At 51.7% G+C, this 13,619-nt stretch overlaps 2 protein-coding genes and 1 long non-coding RNA gene across 3 annotated transcripts in view; all 3 read right to left on the minus strand.

Annotated features, from left to right (window-relative positions):
- Positions 1–1,025: 1,025 nt before the first annotated feature.
- On the minus strand, positions 1,026–8,334 carry LOC127059222 (C2 domain-containing protein 3-like). Its single transcript, XM_050970757.1, has 4 exons — positions 7,968–8,334; positions 7,453–7,840; positions 6,717–6,819; positions 1,026–1,704 (listed from the first exon to the last, which is right to left on the minus strand). The coding sequence occupies exons 1-4, from the start codon at positions 8,332–8,334 to the stop codon at positions 1,570–1,572; spliced, it is 993 nt and encodes a 330-aa protein (XP_050826714.1). The 3' UTR covers positions 1,026–1,569.
- A 63-nt stretch (positions 8,335–8,397) lies between these two features.
- Positions 8,398–13,619, minus strand: part of C2CD3 (C2 domain containing 3 centriole elongation regulator) — a 29,249-nt gene continuing 24,027 nt past the window's right edge. Inside the window, exons 27-31 of the mRNA XM_050969935.1 lie at positions 13,134–13,336; positions 12,310–12,410; positions 11,252–11,470; positions 9,341–9,530; positions 8,398–8,546 (exon numbers count right to left, since the gene is read on the minus strand). Coding sequence (XP_050825892.1) covers positions 8,532–8,546; positions 9,341–9,530; positions 11,252–11,470; positions 12,310–12,410; positions 13,134–13,336 — 728 coding nt within the window. The 3' untranslated portion in view covers positions 8,398–8,531. The remainder of the gene's footprint in view (positions 8,547–9,340; positions 9,531–11,251; positions 11,471–12,309; positions 12,411–13,133; positions 13,337–13,619) is intronic.
- On the minus strand, positions 9,866–11,244 carry LOC127059122 (uncharacterized). Its single transcript, XR_007776590.1, has 3 exons — positions 10,971–11,244; positions 10,761–10,790; positions 9,866–10,700 (listed from the first exon to the last, which is right to left on the minus strand). It is a non-coding gene; the product is annotated as an uncharacterized LOC127059122 (long non-coding RNA).

Consider the following 13,619-nt stretch of genomic DNA (forward strand, 5'->3'; position numbering starts at 1 on the left):
GCCTCAATCCACCCCAGAGAGCTGCTGAGCTCCCAGCAGGATTGTCCCTGCATGGTGGAACGTGTTCCCCAAGCTCCTGTGGAGCTGGGGCTGGGTGAGCGCTTTGGAGGGAAACCCACTAACAAACCCATGGCACCTTCAGAGCGTGGCCAGGAGGGGCTGGGCTCAGGACAAGAGGCTGGAGGCCAAGGTGGAGTGAAGAAAGACCCCTTTTCCTCATTTTTTAAAAACTCCATGTGTGTAACCCTTAGCCCCACATGCAGAAGGGTCCCTCAGGATGTGCCGTGAGCCTCCACATTTGCACGTGCACAAGGACTTCGAGTGGTCCTGACACCCTGGAGCCACCTTTGCCACATCCCTCGGGCTCCAGACAAAAGCTGTCAGCACTGACAGCCCTCTCCAGCTGGCTCCCGCCTTGTTTTCCTGCCCGGCTCCACGGCTGACCCAAACCTGAAAGGAAGGTTTGGGCTGTTTACCTCATGCCCAAGATACAGCTCGGGATCAGTGCTGTGACCTCCTCTGGGGCCGCCATCCCAGCCCAGCTGGCATCCTGCCTGAGCCTTTTTTGGGGATGCCGCCAGGAGAAAGCAGCCTGCACGTCACTCCTGTCCTTCCAGGGGACACTGGGTGCCTTTACCTTCCATTCCCATGCAGCAAGGGCAGGGGAAGGGGCCACAATCACAGGGCAAGTTGTGCCATCGGTGACTGACGCGTTCAGGGTGTCCCCTGGGAAAAACAACACTGCAGAAGTGGGAGAAAAAAAGGGATGCTGATCCTTTGGCTGCTGAAATCCTGAATTCCAGGCGTGGCTTGAAAAGCAGCTCAGATTGGAAGCAACTCAGCCCACATGAGGCTGTGCTGCTAGGTGATACTTGACTCCTTGGCAAAGCCCTGCTCTTTCCATGTGCTCCTGGCCACCCCAGCTTCCAGCAGCATTTCTCTGACCTGGAAGCTCGTGTGGGAGAGACTCCTGTCTACTGTTGAGGAAAGGTTCCTGCCCTGGCATAGGGACACTTTGCACGGGCTGACAAGAAACCAGGGAATTTTATTGAAACAAACACTGGAGAGAGCAGTACAAAAATAACTGAGCTCTGCTGGCATCAAAGTCTGTTTTCTGAAAGGTGTACAAAAATAATTTAAATATAAATATAAAAGTCTCATCTTTCTAGTCACCCTCATTTGTACACCCACCAGATTTTATGGTCCCCTTGGCCTGTGTTGACACAAGCACTTTGGGCACCTGAGGAAACAGAGAATTGTGCTGCCCATGAATTATTTTTGAAAGGGCCATTTCACAGGAAATCCTCAAACTGGACTACTTGGAGAGCACGTAACAGGTCATGGGTTACCCACAGGGGTGGGTCTCACTGGGGACCTGCCCCTACAAGACACAGCTCCCTGTGGGTGACCTCAGGCTTCAAGCCCTTGTAAACAGGGGACTTAATTAACTAACCAGTTAGGCAAACTAGAAGCAGAGCCTGAAAGCTGTGGCCTCCACCTCCCCTTCCCAGGGGGGCTCTGCCCATGCCTGGCTGAGGAAGCTGTGCTGTGCAGGGTCTCTGGGCAGCACTATTCCTTCTTGGAGAGCTGAGCAGAGAAGATCCTGGCGATTCTCTTGGCTTCCTCCTCTGAGAGCTGGGGGCTGGGCCTGGGACGAGTGGCTCTTCGGTAGGGGATCCCTCCAGGCACTGCTCCACTCCTGCCCTGGGGAGAGAGGCACCAGGGCTGAGAGCAAACCACAGGGGTGTGCAGAGGGTGACAAGTTGGATACACAGGAAAAACCACCCCAATGAGAAAGAGAACGGTCTGAACCCCAGAATGGGGCTCTGGTGTGTGACCTCTGAACTTGTGAGTGCCCACCCCTGGCCAACAAGTCTCCCTGCACCAAACCAAAGGAATGGCAGTGCTGTAGTCACTGGGACCTGACTGCATTTTGGGTTTCCATTATTATTTTACTTTATAATTTCCAGAACCCTGAAGACCAAATCTCACAGGGGAGAGGCAATGCTCTGTCAACAACAAATCTTAAGCCTGCTTACAGGACAAGGCAGGGAATGGCTTTAAGCTAAAAGAGGAGAGATTTAGATTAGATATTGGGAAGAAATTCTTCCCTATGAGGGTGGTGAAGCCCTGGCACAGGGTGCCCAGAGAAGCTGTGGCTGCCTCTGGATGCCTGGAAATATCCAAAGCCAACAACCAGCAACCTGGAAGCCATGGCAAGGGGTGAGGCTGGATTAGCTTTAAGGTCCCTCCCAGCCCAAACCATCCCTGTGAGTCCATGACAAATGGGATGGGCCAGGCACAGCTGCCTGCAGGGACCCCAAGGCAGCAGCCCAGGAGAGGAAAAGCCCTGGTTTAACCAGTGTCATCTCCTCTGTGCTCTGCCAGCAGCCTCCCAGCAGCCTGGCTGTGTCCCTGATGCTCCAGCAGCACCAGAAGATGAGGAATTTCACCAGACAAACACATTTCCCCCCAGCTAGGTTAGAGCTGGGCTGTGCCTGTGGAGCACTGAGAAAAGCAATCCTGCTCCAGGAGCCTTTAAGGGAGGAAGCTGGGGGGCCAGGAATGTCTTTTGGAAAACTGATCTGCCAAGCTGGCCTTTCACCTACATCTCTGGACTGCTTCTCTGAGCCTTGGGAAAGGTCTTCTGAGGTGCCCAGCTCCCTCCCAAGGGAAACAGCACCAGGAGCCTGCAGTGTGCACTTTGGGATGCACTGTCTGGAGAGGGAAATGGCTTCTTCAGGAATAGGAGAGTCCTTGTGTTTGGTAGCCTGTGCATTACAGCCTGCAGGTAAAATACTTCAAAATACTTCCCCTTCTTATTGCACTGAAATAACAGACATGGATAATAAGGAGAACCTTTGCTTTGCTCTTCTTTCTTCCTAACAATTCTCCAGGATTAATTTCCTTAACCAAAATACAAGGAGCCAAGAGAGATTAAATGCAGACCTGGCCACAGAAGAAGCTTAAACACCAGCAGAAAGAGCTGCTTGCTGGGCAAAGCACCTCCCCTGGACAGGGCTGTCCAGAGACCAGGACAGCAGCTCATCCTTACCATGCTGTTTCCTGCCCAGCTATCCAAGGAGCCAGGAGTGGCTGGAGAGGCAGTGACCAGGCTCTGTGCTGATCCCTGAGTTCTGCACAGCATCTGAAAACATCTCTCTAGGAAACTCCCCCAACCTGCCAACTAACCCCATTTCAAAGGTGCATGAAACTGCTTTTCCTGCCTCCCACAGCTCCCCTTTCCCATATCCCATGTGTCTTCCACAGTCAGGGATAGAGAGCCAGCACCTCCCATTTCCAATGTAAGGAACAGAATTTCAGAATGGTTTGGGTGGGAAAGGACCTTAGAGCCCATCCAGTGCCACCCCCTGCCATGGCAGGGACACCTTCCACCATCCCAGGGTGCTCCAAGCCCTGTCCAGCCTGGCCTTGGGCACTTCCAGGGATCCAAGGACAGCCACAGCTTCTCTGGGCATCCTGTGCCAGGGCCTCAGCATCCTTACAGTCAATAATTCCCTCCTAACATCTAATACTACTAAAATGCCCAGCTCTGTCCCAAGAGAAACAGCCCCAGGACCCTGCAGGCAAAATACTTTAAAACACTTCCCCTTCTTCCTGGACTCCAGGCTGAGCTCCTTCCCAGCTCCCTCAGCCCCTCCTGGTGCTCCAGCCCCTTGCCCAGCTCCCTTCTCTTTTTTTGGACATCAAACCTTCCTGTGCCCCACCTCACAGGCAGTTTCTGGCTGCCAGTCTGACCCTCCTGCATAGTTTCCAGAGCACACATCTGACATGTCGTGTTTACAGCACTCCTCAGCCCAGGAGCAGGCTCAGGTCAGGGCCCTTCCCAGGTGTCCCCCTGTCTGTCTCCCAGCTCCAAGTGCCTGGGGCTCAGCCAGGAAGCACATGTTTTCCATGGGGAAGACGCAGGAGGAAAGGGCACTCGTGCACCGCGGGTCACGCTGCACTCTGCTCTCTGCAGGAATGGCACTGGCACTGGAACCAGCCAAGGATTTCTCAGTGCCTGAGTGCCAGGGCCTGGGCTACTGCAGATCCATGAGTTACAGGTTACAGGGGCACAGCCTCTTCCAAGGTCAAGGAATTCCGGGCTTGGAGGCAGAGGACGTTTCAGCCTGTGGCCCAGCGAGTTTGCCAGCAGCTCTGATTGTGCACAGGGATGGAGGACAAACAGATCTGTGTCAACAGGCCACAGCCCACCCTGGCACTGGCACCCGACCCTGCTTTCCAGCAAGGAAAGCAGGAACATCCAGCAGACCAAGAAGAACAACACAACCAAGAAAGGATGTTTTGCCGTTGGCATTTTTGGAACATTTCTGTGAATCTGCCCAAGGCTGTGCTATTTCTAATACACACTGAAGGTAAGTCTATGTACACACAATTATGAATTATTCTATGTAAAACTGCTTTCCATGTAAGCTTCCTATCCTGTTGGAATACTGCTAGAGGTGAGGGGGGAAAATATCACTGCATCTGGAGAGGGACTTTAGCCAAAGGCCTGGAGCGCCAGGACAAGGGGAATGGCTTCCCACTGCCAGAGGGCAGGGCTAGATGGGATACTGGGAAGAAATTCTTCCCTGTGAGGGTGGCAGGCCCTGGCACAGGGTGCCCAGAGCAGCTGGGGCTGCCCCTGGATCCCTGGCAGTGTCCCAGGCCAGGCTGGACGGGGCTTGGAGCAACTTTGGGATGGTGGAAGGTGTCACTGCCATGGCAGGGGTGGAACAAGGTGATCTTTGAGGTTCTTTCCCACCCAAACCATTCTGGGATTCTGGCATTTTATGGAAGAGTTTATCAACGCTCTGATTTTTCACACCTGTCCTCTAACCCCCACTGTGTGGAAGACAAGAGCTGGGAAGGACCCCAGGAATGGGAAGCGTTAGTTTGATGTCATGGAAAAAAGGAGGAAAAACCAAAGAGGTTTTGTGAGGCTCTGATCCCTGGGAAGTGTCACAGCATCCAGGCTGAGCCTGACCTGCTGCAGCCCCTCCTCAGGGCCCCGTGCTCTCACAGCTGTGCTGAGACCACGTTTGTGTCTCCAATGCTGCCAGCTCCTCTGCCGTGACTGCCCGCTCCACTGCTGTGTCATTCCAGGAAGGAAGCTGGGGAAAGCAGGGAGCCAGACAAGCCAGGGAGAGGTGGCAGGGCACTGGGAAGGCCAGGAAAGACATCAGCCAGCTGCCAAGTGAGACAGGGCTCTGGTGTGTCCAGAGCACAGCTCGGGTTTCAGCCCTGCTGTCACGCTTGCTGCTGCTGACCTGTGCAGAACTAAACCAAGGCCAGATTTAGAAGCTGATGTCCCAAAGGCCAATTAAAATAAAACTATGAGGAAGCATTTTTTTCTGAACTCTATGCACTAGTAGCAGTGAAAAACTGGTTCTTCACAGAGAGAATTTGATGAACAAGGCACAACCAAATCCTGTCTCACACATCCCACAGGTGCTGCAACAAAGGGTTAGTGCCAGCCAATCCTCAGATTAAATGCTTTAAGATCAAAATACCCAAATAGTGCCATGCCAACATTTTACCTAATTAGTAATAATTTGCAGGGCTGTAGTTCCAGCCACCCAGATCAGAGCTGCAGAGAGGGGGTTCAGGGAAAGCTGGTATTAGTATTAAACCAGAGGTTTCTGTGACTTCAGAGCTGTCAGAGCCTGAGTCTGTTTTGATTCATCAGGCAAGCTGTTCCCAGTGACATAAATGTCCCTTGAGCTGTTTGTTTCATAGGTCATACAGAGAGGAAGAAAAGCATCACCTTATCTGGGAACAGCCCAGCTGCTGCACACCCAGACCCACAGCAGAGCTGGGGCTGGAAAAGGATCCTGGAATTCCAGAATGGTTTGGGTGGGAAGGGACCTTAAAGCTTATCTTATTTCAACCCCTGCCACAGGCAGGGGCCTTCCACTGTCCCAGGTTGCTCCAAGCCCCATCCAGCTTGTCCTGGAACATTTCCAGGGATGGAGCACCCACAGCTTCTCTGGGCACCCTGTGCCACGGCCTCCCCACCCTCACAGGGAAAAACTTCCCAATATCCAATCGAAATCTGCCCTCTTTTAGTTTAAAACTGTTGCCCCTTATCCCATCACTATATTCCTGTGCAAAAAGTCTCTCCCTCTCTTTTTTATAACCCCACTTTATGAACTGAAAATAAGATAAATATGTAGACATTGAAACAACCGAGCCACAAACCTCTGTCAGTAAATAAACCATTATGAACACAAAAAAAGCAAAACCTCAGCAATCCACAGCTTTCCTGCAGAAGGAACAACCACTCAAGCCATTGCACTGCTCCCTGCGTCACAGAACCATCACGAGATGCCTCTCCAGGAACCCCCTCCTACTGCAAACTCCCTCATTTCCCCCTGATCTAAAAGAGATAAACTTTTAGAAGCCACAATCCCAGGCTGGAACTCCCCAGAACCAGGCATGTCACCTCACACTAAAGCACAAGGAACTGCAGAGTGAGCACCTGCCACTTCCCCTGACCCTGATGGAGCAGCATTTCCTGAGCATGCTGAACAACTGGCTGATATAAAGGCATAGGGATCACAGAGACAACAGCCATGGATGTTAAACCCATCCTCATGGAGAGCCATCACATCCAAGCTGAGAGCAGGCAGGCACAGGAAGGGAGAAGTTTTGTTCCTCTCTCAAGGAATGGACAAAGCTGGACAGTAAAGGAAAGGACATCCCACACTTACTTTTGGAGGTGTGGAAGGATAGGAAGAAGTGCAGAGCAGTCTCATGGAGGCTTCCATCTCCTGGGGTGGAAGGAAGAAGTTGGGAACTACCACAGGATCAGATCTGGGCAGAGCTGTTTAGGAACAACTTTTGGCAGTTGTACAGAGGTCCATGTGTGGAAAAAGCCTCAGCTGTTAACAGGTCCCAGAGAGTAAATTTCATTTGTTTTAATCATTATTCCATTGCCCTCAACACTTGGTTCTCTCACCTGGGCTCGCAGAGCATGGGACACCAACTTGCTTTAAAACAATACCTCACAAATTTGCAGAGGACTTCATCCTGCAAAGATTCCAACACTCAATCCAAGATTTGTAATTTGTGCAAGAGACATTAGGAAGTATTTTAAAAGCAGAATAAAGCACGTTTGTTTTGATACAGGAGAAACACAAGAGCTCTAACACATGGGGAAAAATAACACGGAGAGAAAATGCAACGAGACACGTGGGAGCTACCCACAATGAAGTGACTCTCACAAATCACAAAATTTGTTGGCTTCAGGTTCCAAGAAAGCCATCACTGCAGCGTGTGAAAGAGTGCACTGGGGTCCTCCAACATCCTCCCAGATCACCAGCTCTGGGTTCATTTCCCAGGGAAGAGCCTCACACAGCAAATTTCTCTGTCCCGAGGCCAGGGAGACTCTAACTAAGCAGAAGAGTCACGGAATGCAAGAGTGTTTAAGGGAACAGTAAAGGATACAAAGTGATTTTTTGTTTGATGGCGTTTTCTGAGCCTTCCCCTGGGTCCTCACTGCTGTCATCAGGGAAGCTCTCGCTGTTTCTTTCTGAGCCAGCTTGGGCTGATACACTCTGAGCACAGTTCTCGTCAGAACCACTTCCTTCCTTGCCTTGATGATCTCCATTTACAGCCTCAGCATCCTCCTCCTCCTCTCTCTCAGTGGCTTTTTGATTGGTCACACCCACGTCTCCTGGGGATGGCAGCGGCTCCTTGGAGCCTGCATGGAGCTCCACACTTTTCTTTATGGTCTGGAAGTCTCCAGCTGCTGCTCCTGTGCTGCTGTGGAAGCCCTGGAAGTCTCCAGCTGCTGCTCCTGTGCTGCTGTGGAAGCCCTGGAAGCTCCTGCCTGCTGTGTGGAGCCTGAGTCTCCTGCTGTGTTCCTGTGCTGTGGAAGCCCTGGAAGTCTCCAGCTGCTGCTCCTGTGCTGCTGTGGAAGCCCTGGAAGTCTCCAGCTGCTCCCCAGGGGCTGTTCCCACCCATGTGGGGGCTCAAGGGTGGGCTCAGGGCGCTGAGCAGGCTCTGGCTGTCCCCTTGCAGCGTGCTGGACAAGGTGCTGCTGTTGCCCCTTTGGAAACACCCCACACCTGTGGAGGGCTGCTCTGCAGGCCTGGGCTCCAGAGGCTGCAGCTCAGCCCCCTGCCCCGTTTCAGAGATCACACTGGACCAGGGGCTCGTCCCATCTGTCATGGTGGTTATTTCATTTAGAGCTCGTGGCTCTATTACATCTTCTTCATATTCCTCCTCACTGTGTGGCTGGATGGCAAAAACACCTTCATTTTCCTGGACAACACCCACTGGATCCTCCTCCTCAGGGACAATGGGGCCCAGGAGCTGGTGCAACATGTGTCTCCCAAACACGGCTCTGCCAGCAGGGCACGGCTGCTGCGAGTCACTGGGAATGCTGGGCACACCTGGCATCTCCAGCTGGCCCTCAGGAGCTGCAGGGCTGCCTCCTCCCTCCTTCCAGCTGGGCACATCCAGGGCACCCAGCTTCCTGCTGCCCTCCTGGTGCACCTCAGAAGCTGCCTTGCTGTTTTGAGTTACAGTCTGCAAGTCTGGTTAGCAAAAAAGAGCATCAGTGAAAGTGAATGCAGGGAGCAACAATTCAGCCTAAGTCTGATTCATGTGGGTTTTGGGCAAAAAGTCCTAGATGTAAGGATGGCTGGGAGCTAAACATGCACAGCTTTGCAAACACTGCTGATGTGAGCGTGTTTGCTCTGCTTCCCCCTGACAATGCCAGGAGAACAGAAATGCTAAGTAAAAACCAGAAACATTAAGGATGAAATTAATGGGAAATTTTACAAATTCTTTAAAAAGCCACAATCACTTATTGTTGCTTCCCAGTGAGCAGATCCTATCCACTGCTTGCATCCTCTGAGAACTGAATTCACCAGTATTAGGTAAAGTGACCAAGTATTCTGAGGCAAGTCCATCTCCAAGGGAATGGTGGGGGATGTTTGGAAAGAGAGAAGGAAGAGTCTGGAACAGATTGTAGAGCAAGGCATGTAAAAAAGCAGTAAAAACGATTGCTAAGGATGAGAAAGGAAATAAAAAGAGCAAAACCTTGGAGAATAAAAAGTGGGGAAAAAAGAGAAGATCAAAGTGGCAGAAGAATGGCAAATTCTGGCATAACAGGGATGTGCCCTTCATCTCTTGGAAATGCTGCTTCCCTGTTGGAAGCCATGGGCAGGAAAAGCATGGAATAACCTTCCAACAGGCAGCAACTGTAGCTCTGGGCTCCAGTTTATTCTCTGCTCTGGTAAGTTATTTTAAAAGCAGCAGCAGGGATTGGATTTCCTTGTCACTTTGCCACTCACAGCAACAACTCACCATTGATTAGGCTGCTGACCTGAGACACCAACTGACTGGATTTTTCCAGGAGATGGCAGCCTTTGGGATCCACTTCCCTGCCCATGGAGCCCTGATGGTCACTCTCCCACTCCTCATGGCCTGGTCTGGACGTGCTGAAGTCAGGAAAAGACCTGGTCAGCTTCTCACTGAAGTATCTTTGAACCTCGTCCAGCTCGCTCAAGTTCTTTCTGCAAGCAGTGGTAAGAAATTGGGTCAGAGGGGGAAAATAAACCTGTGGCAGCTGGGTTCCAGGTGGATCATTCCAGCCAACAACAGGTGAATATGCAAATAAAAGACTGAAGGTTTTTATGGAAAGGCAAATCAGTAGGCAAGTGTTGAGGTTGCTCTAAGCAAGAGGATAACATTCCAAACAAATCCTGACTTGGCTATGACACTTGGGCTGGAAGCTCAAAAAGAGTCCTTAACTCTTAAGTCCTAAACTTACTTAATCAAAGGAGTTGGATTTGAGGTGACCTTCCAATAAAGGTCATAAAGCCAAGGATATTATGTGGCTTATGGCTGGGCTTGATAAAAATCTAAGGATTGCTATGTATTAAAGATCTAGGGATTTTAAGATACATTGCTTGTGGTAGGGATGAAATACCTCAGGAAGTCTCTTTCATTCCTGTCTTCCTACAGATAATAAATACTATTCTTCTAAATTTATACCTCATTTACACCTAGAATCTGGCCAGGAGAACAGTGCTTCTAGCAAGAAGAAAAAGATCCTGCTGGGAAAGGACACATTGCTTTGTGCACCCCAGAAATGCTCACAGGCTCATCCCTGTGCCTGTGGAAGTCACCTGAAGGGACTACTGCCTCCACAGCACCTGCTCTGTGACAGCAGCACCAGGATGGACAAACCCAAGCATTCCCTCTGGGTCTGGAGTCGCTGCTGCTGCTGCTGCTGCTCCCCTCAGCAGCTCCCCACGCTGCTCCAGCAGCTCAGCCCAGCTGTGGAGCTCCCCACCAGCCCCTGACTTTCCAGCCTGGCCTCAAATGACACTGGAATCTCCTTGTGGCTATCACACCCCTTCCCTTCCACCTCTTCAGCATGAATCCATCACTGCCAAGCTCCTCCCTGCTCCCCGAGCCCAGCCCTGCCCTGCTGGGGTTACCTGAGCACGGTGAGGGGTTACAGGGGTTACCTGAGCTCACTGAGGGGTTACAGGGGTTACCTGAGCTCACTGAGGGGTTACAGGGGTTACCTGAGCACACTGAGGGGTTACAGGGGTTACCTGAGCTCACTGAGGGGTTACAGGGGTTACCTGAGCTCACTGAGGGGTTACAGGGGTTACCTGAGCACACTGAGGGGTTACAGGGGTTACCTGAGCACAGTGAGGGGTTACAGGGGTTACCTGAGCTCACTGAGGGGTTACAGGGGTTACCTGAGCTCACTGAGGGGTTACAGGGGTTACCTGAGCACAGTGAGGGGTTACAGGGGTTACCTGAGCTCACTGAGGGGTTACAGGGGTTACCTGAGCACACTGAGGGGTTACAGGGGTTACCTGAGCTCACTGAGGGGTTACAGGGGTTACTTGAGCACAGTGAGGGGTTACAGGGGTTACCTGAGCTCACTGAGGGGTTACAGGGGTTACCTGAGCTCACTGAGGGGTTACAGGGGTTACCTGAGCACAGTGAGGGGTTACAGGGGTTACCTGAGCTCACTGAGGGGTTACAGGGGTTACCTGAGCTCACTGAGGGGTTACAGGGGTTACCTGAGCACACTGAGGGGTTACAGGGGTTACCTGAGCTCACTGAGGGGTTACAGGGGTTACCTGAGCACACTGAGGGGTTACAGGGGTTACCTGAGCACAGTGAGGGGTTACAGGGGTTACCTGAGCTCACTGAGGGGTTACAGGGGTTACCTGAGCTCACTGAGGGGTTACCTGAGCACTGCAGGCGTTACCTGAGCGCAGTGAGCAGCGCTGCACGCGAGGCCGGCAGTGCCGTGTCCCCCCGGCTGGCAGGGCAGGTGTTCCCATTCCTGTCCTCCCACTGCAGGGATCCCTGGAAGCGCCGTGTGCTCCTGCTGCCCTCCGCCCGCTGCAGGGACTCGTGGAAGCGGCGCACGTTCCGCATGTGCTCCTCGTGCCGGGGGGGCTGTGTGCCAGCGGGGCCCATCCTGCTGAAAACAACCCGTTTGATCCCAAAATCCAGCCTGGAACCTCTCCTGTGCAAAGTCTGCCCCCTGAGAACAGCTCGGGACTTGAAATCCATGGAAGAGCCGCCCATGGATGAAACGAGCCCTTCCAAACGTGCACAGGAACGTCACTTACTGCCTCAGATTTATACAAAGTCAGGCCAACAGTGGGGCTGGCAGCAGCTCCCAAGCCAGCTGTTCAGACCCCAGAGGTGGCCCACAGCCCCTCTGAACTTCAGACACCTATGGGAAGAGGATCATCTCTGCGGGGTAAATAAACAAATAATAAACCAAGACACTCTCGCTCATGTGAGGGGACAGAAAGCAGGAATTACTGCGGGATATCTGACAGTAAAATGCAATACTGCAGCTGTTTCACCAGCTGTCATTCACTGGTCATGGACAGAAATTGAGGCAGAATAAAGGGGATGCATCAGGAGTACCCTATTCCCATTCACACTCACTAAAAATAAAACCAAATACAGACACAGCCCTCACTCTTATCACAATGAGGAGAGAGTACCTGCCAGCTTTAACACTGGCACCATTTAAATCCTGCTTTACCAGGGTGAAATGAAACAAATCAGGAAGCATCAATGACAAGGAAATGAACATCTGGGCTGTGCCAAAAGGAACCTGTCCCAGGATTGCTACCTCCTGCACCTCTCTCTCACTGGGAAAGGGAATGCCCACTAATTTTTAAGCCCAAACATAGTGGACACACTCTGACAGGATGTTCCATTTTCCAGCAGAGTCAATTGGTTTTAGGGAGGTTTTTCTGAGACCTGAAAATAACCAGAAAGGCTGTCAGCCTGTGGACTTACTGCTCTCGAGCAGGAACGCTGACTTCCTTTGACAAGGAGCTCAACATCTGCTTGGACAAGTTTGCAGAATTACTAGGACATGCTGGAAAGCTGACCTTCACCTAGGATGAAAAGGAAAAAGGAACACTGTACGTGAGTCTTTCACAAGAAGGAAAAAAAAGAGAAACTGAGGTATTGTCCTGCTGATCTAACAAAACCTCAGGGTTCCTAAATAGCTTTAAATTTTCAAATGATTTCCCAGCACTGAGCCAAAGTACTATTTCACAACATTTTCATTTCCGACACTTTTGTTAACTCCCTCCATGCTATCAGAGACTAAAGCGATGGGAAGTAGGATAAAGGCTGCACTACAGACCTATAACACACCCAAACATATCTGGGAAGTCTAGAGAATAAAGAAAAACCCAGAAAAAAAGGCAAATATCCCAGAAAAACAGATTCCTGCCAAATTAGATGTTTCCTAGCAAATGAAAAGTTGAATCCACTGTATGATTTTGAGCTCCAGCTGTCACCCAAAGCAGCAAACAGACCTATGCCATACTCCCAGACATCCAAATGCACAGAACATTCTCCTAAAAAAAAAATCCCACACACCCTTGAAGCAACCACAGGGGGAAGCCAAGGGGATGCTCAGGACCTGGCTGAGGTGCTGTAACTTGCACTGGCCAGCAGCTACCATGGAAACCGGGAGCAGAATTCCTAGGGAATCAGGTGTTTTTTATGCAGACTGGTCCATGAGAGTGCTGTGACCTGCCCAGGAACCCAGAGTGCTGACTGTCAGCAGTGCAGTGAGGTGTGAGAGGGGAGGGAAGGGAGGGACGTACGGAGCTCTCCGGCGCGGCGCGCGCCCTGGCCTGCCTTTCCTCCCGGAGAGTGTTTAAGTTCTGCAGAGGGGACACGGCCACCTTGATCTGCCCTCGGCACTGCCCGCTGAAGTCGGTGATGTTGTACCAGCCACACACCAGCTGGAAGCCAGAGAGCAGAGGAGAGAGGTCCACGGATGCAAATCCTATCACCCGCTCCGACTCTGGGGAGGAAGGACACAAAGCACAGGTGGCATGAAAGGCACAAGGCACGCTGACATCAGTCATTTCCAGGAATGCTAAAACACAGCCTGAAACATGGCTTGGGAGCTGACCCGAGGTGCAGAACTGTCCTGTCCAACAGGGGCACATTATTTGGGTGACCTGGGTAAGGTTCAGCTAAAAATGTCCCTGCAGGACAGAGAAAGCCCAGGGCAGGGAGAGGGACTGGCAGGAGAACCACTGGCTGCATGCAGTGCTCGGGATACACAGGAAGGTTATTTTTGG

This window comes from Serinus canaria, chromosome 1 (genome assembly GCF_022539315.1).
Source record: "Serinus canaria isolate serCan28SL12 chromosome 1, serCan2020, whole genome shotgun sequence".
NCBI classification, from domain to species: Eukaryota; Metazoa; Chordata; class Aves; order Passeriformes; family Fringillidae; genus Serinus; species Serinus canaria.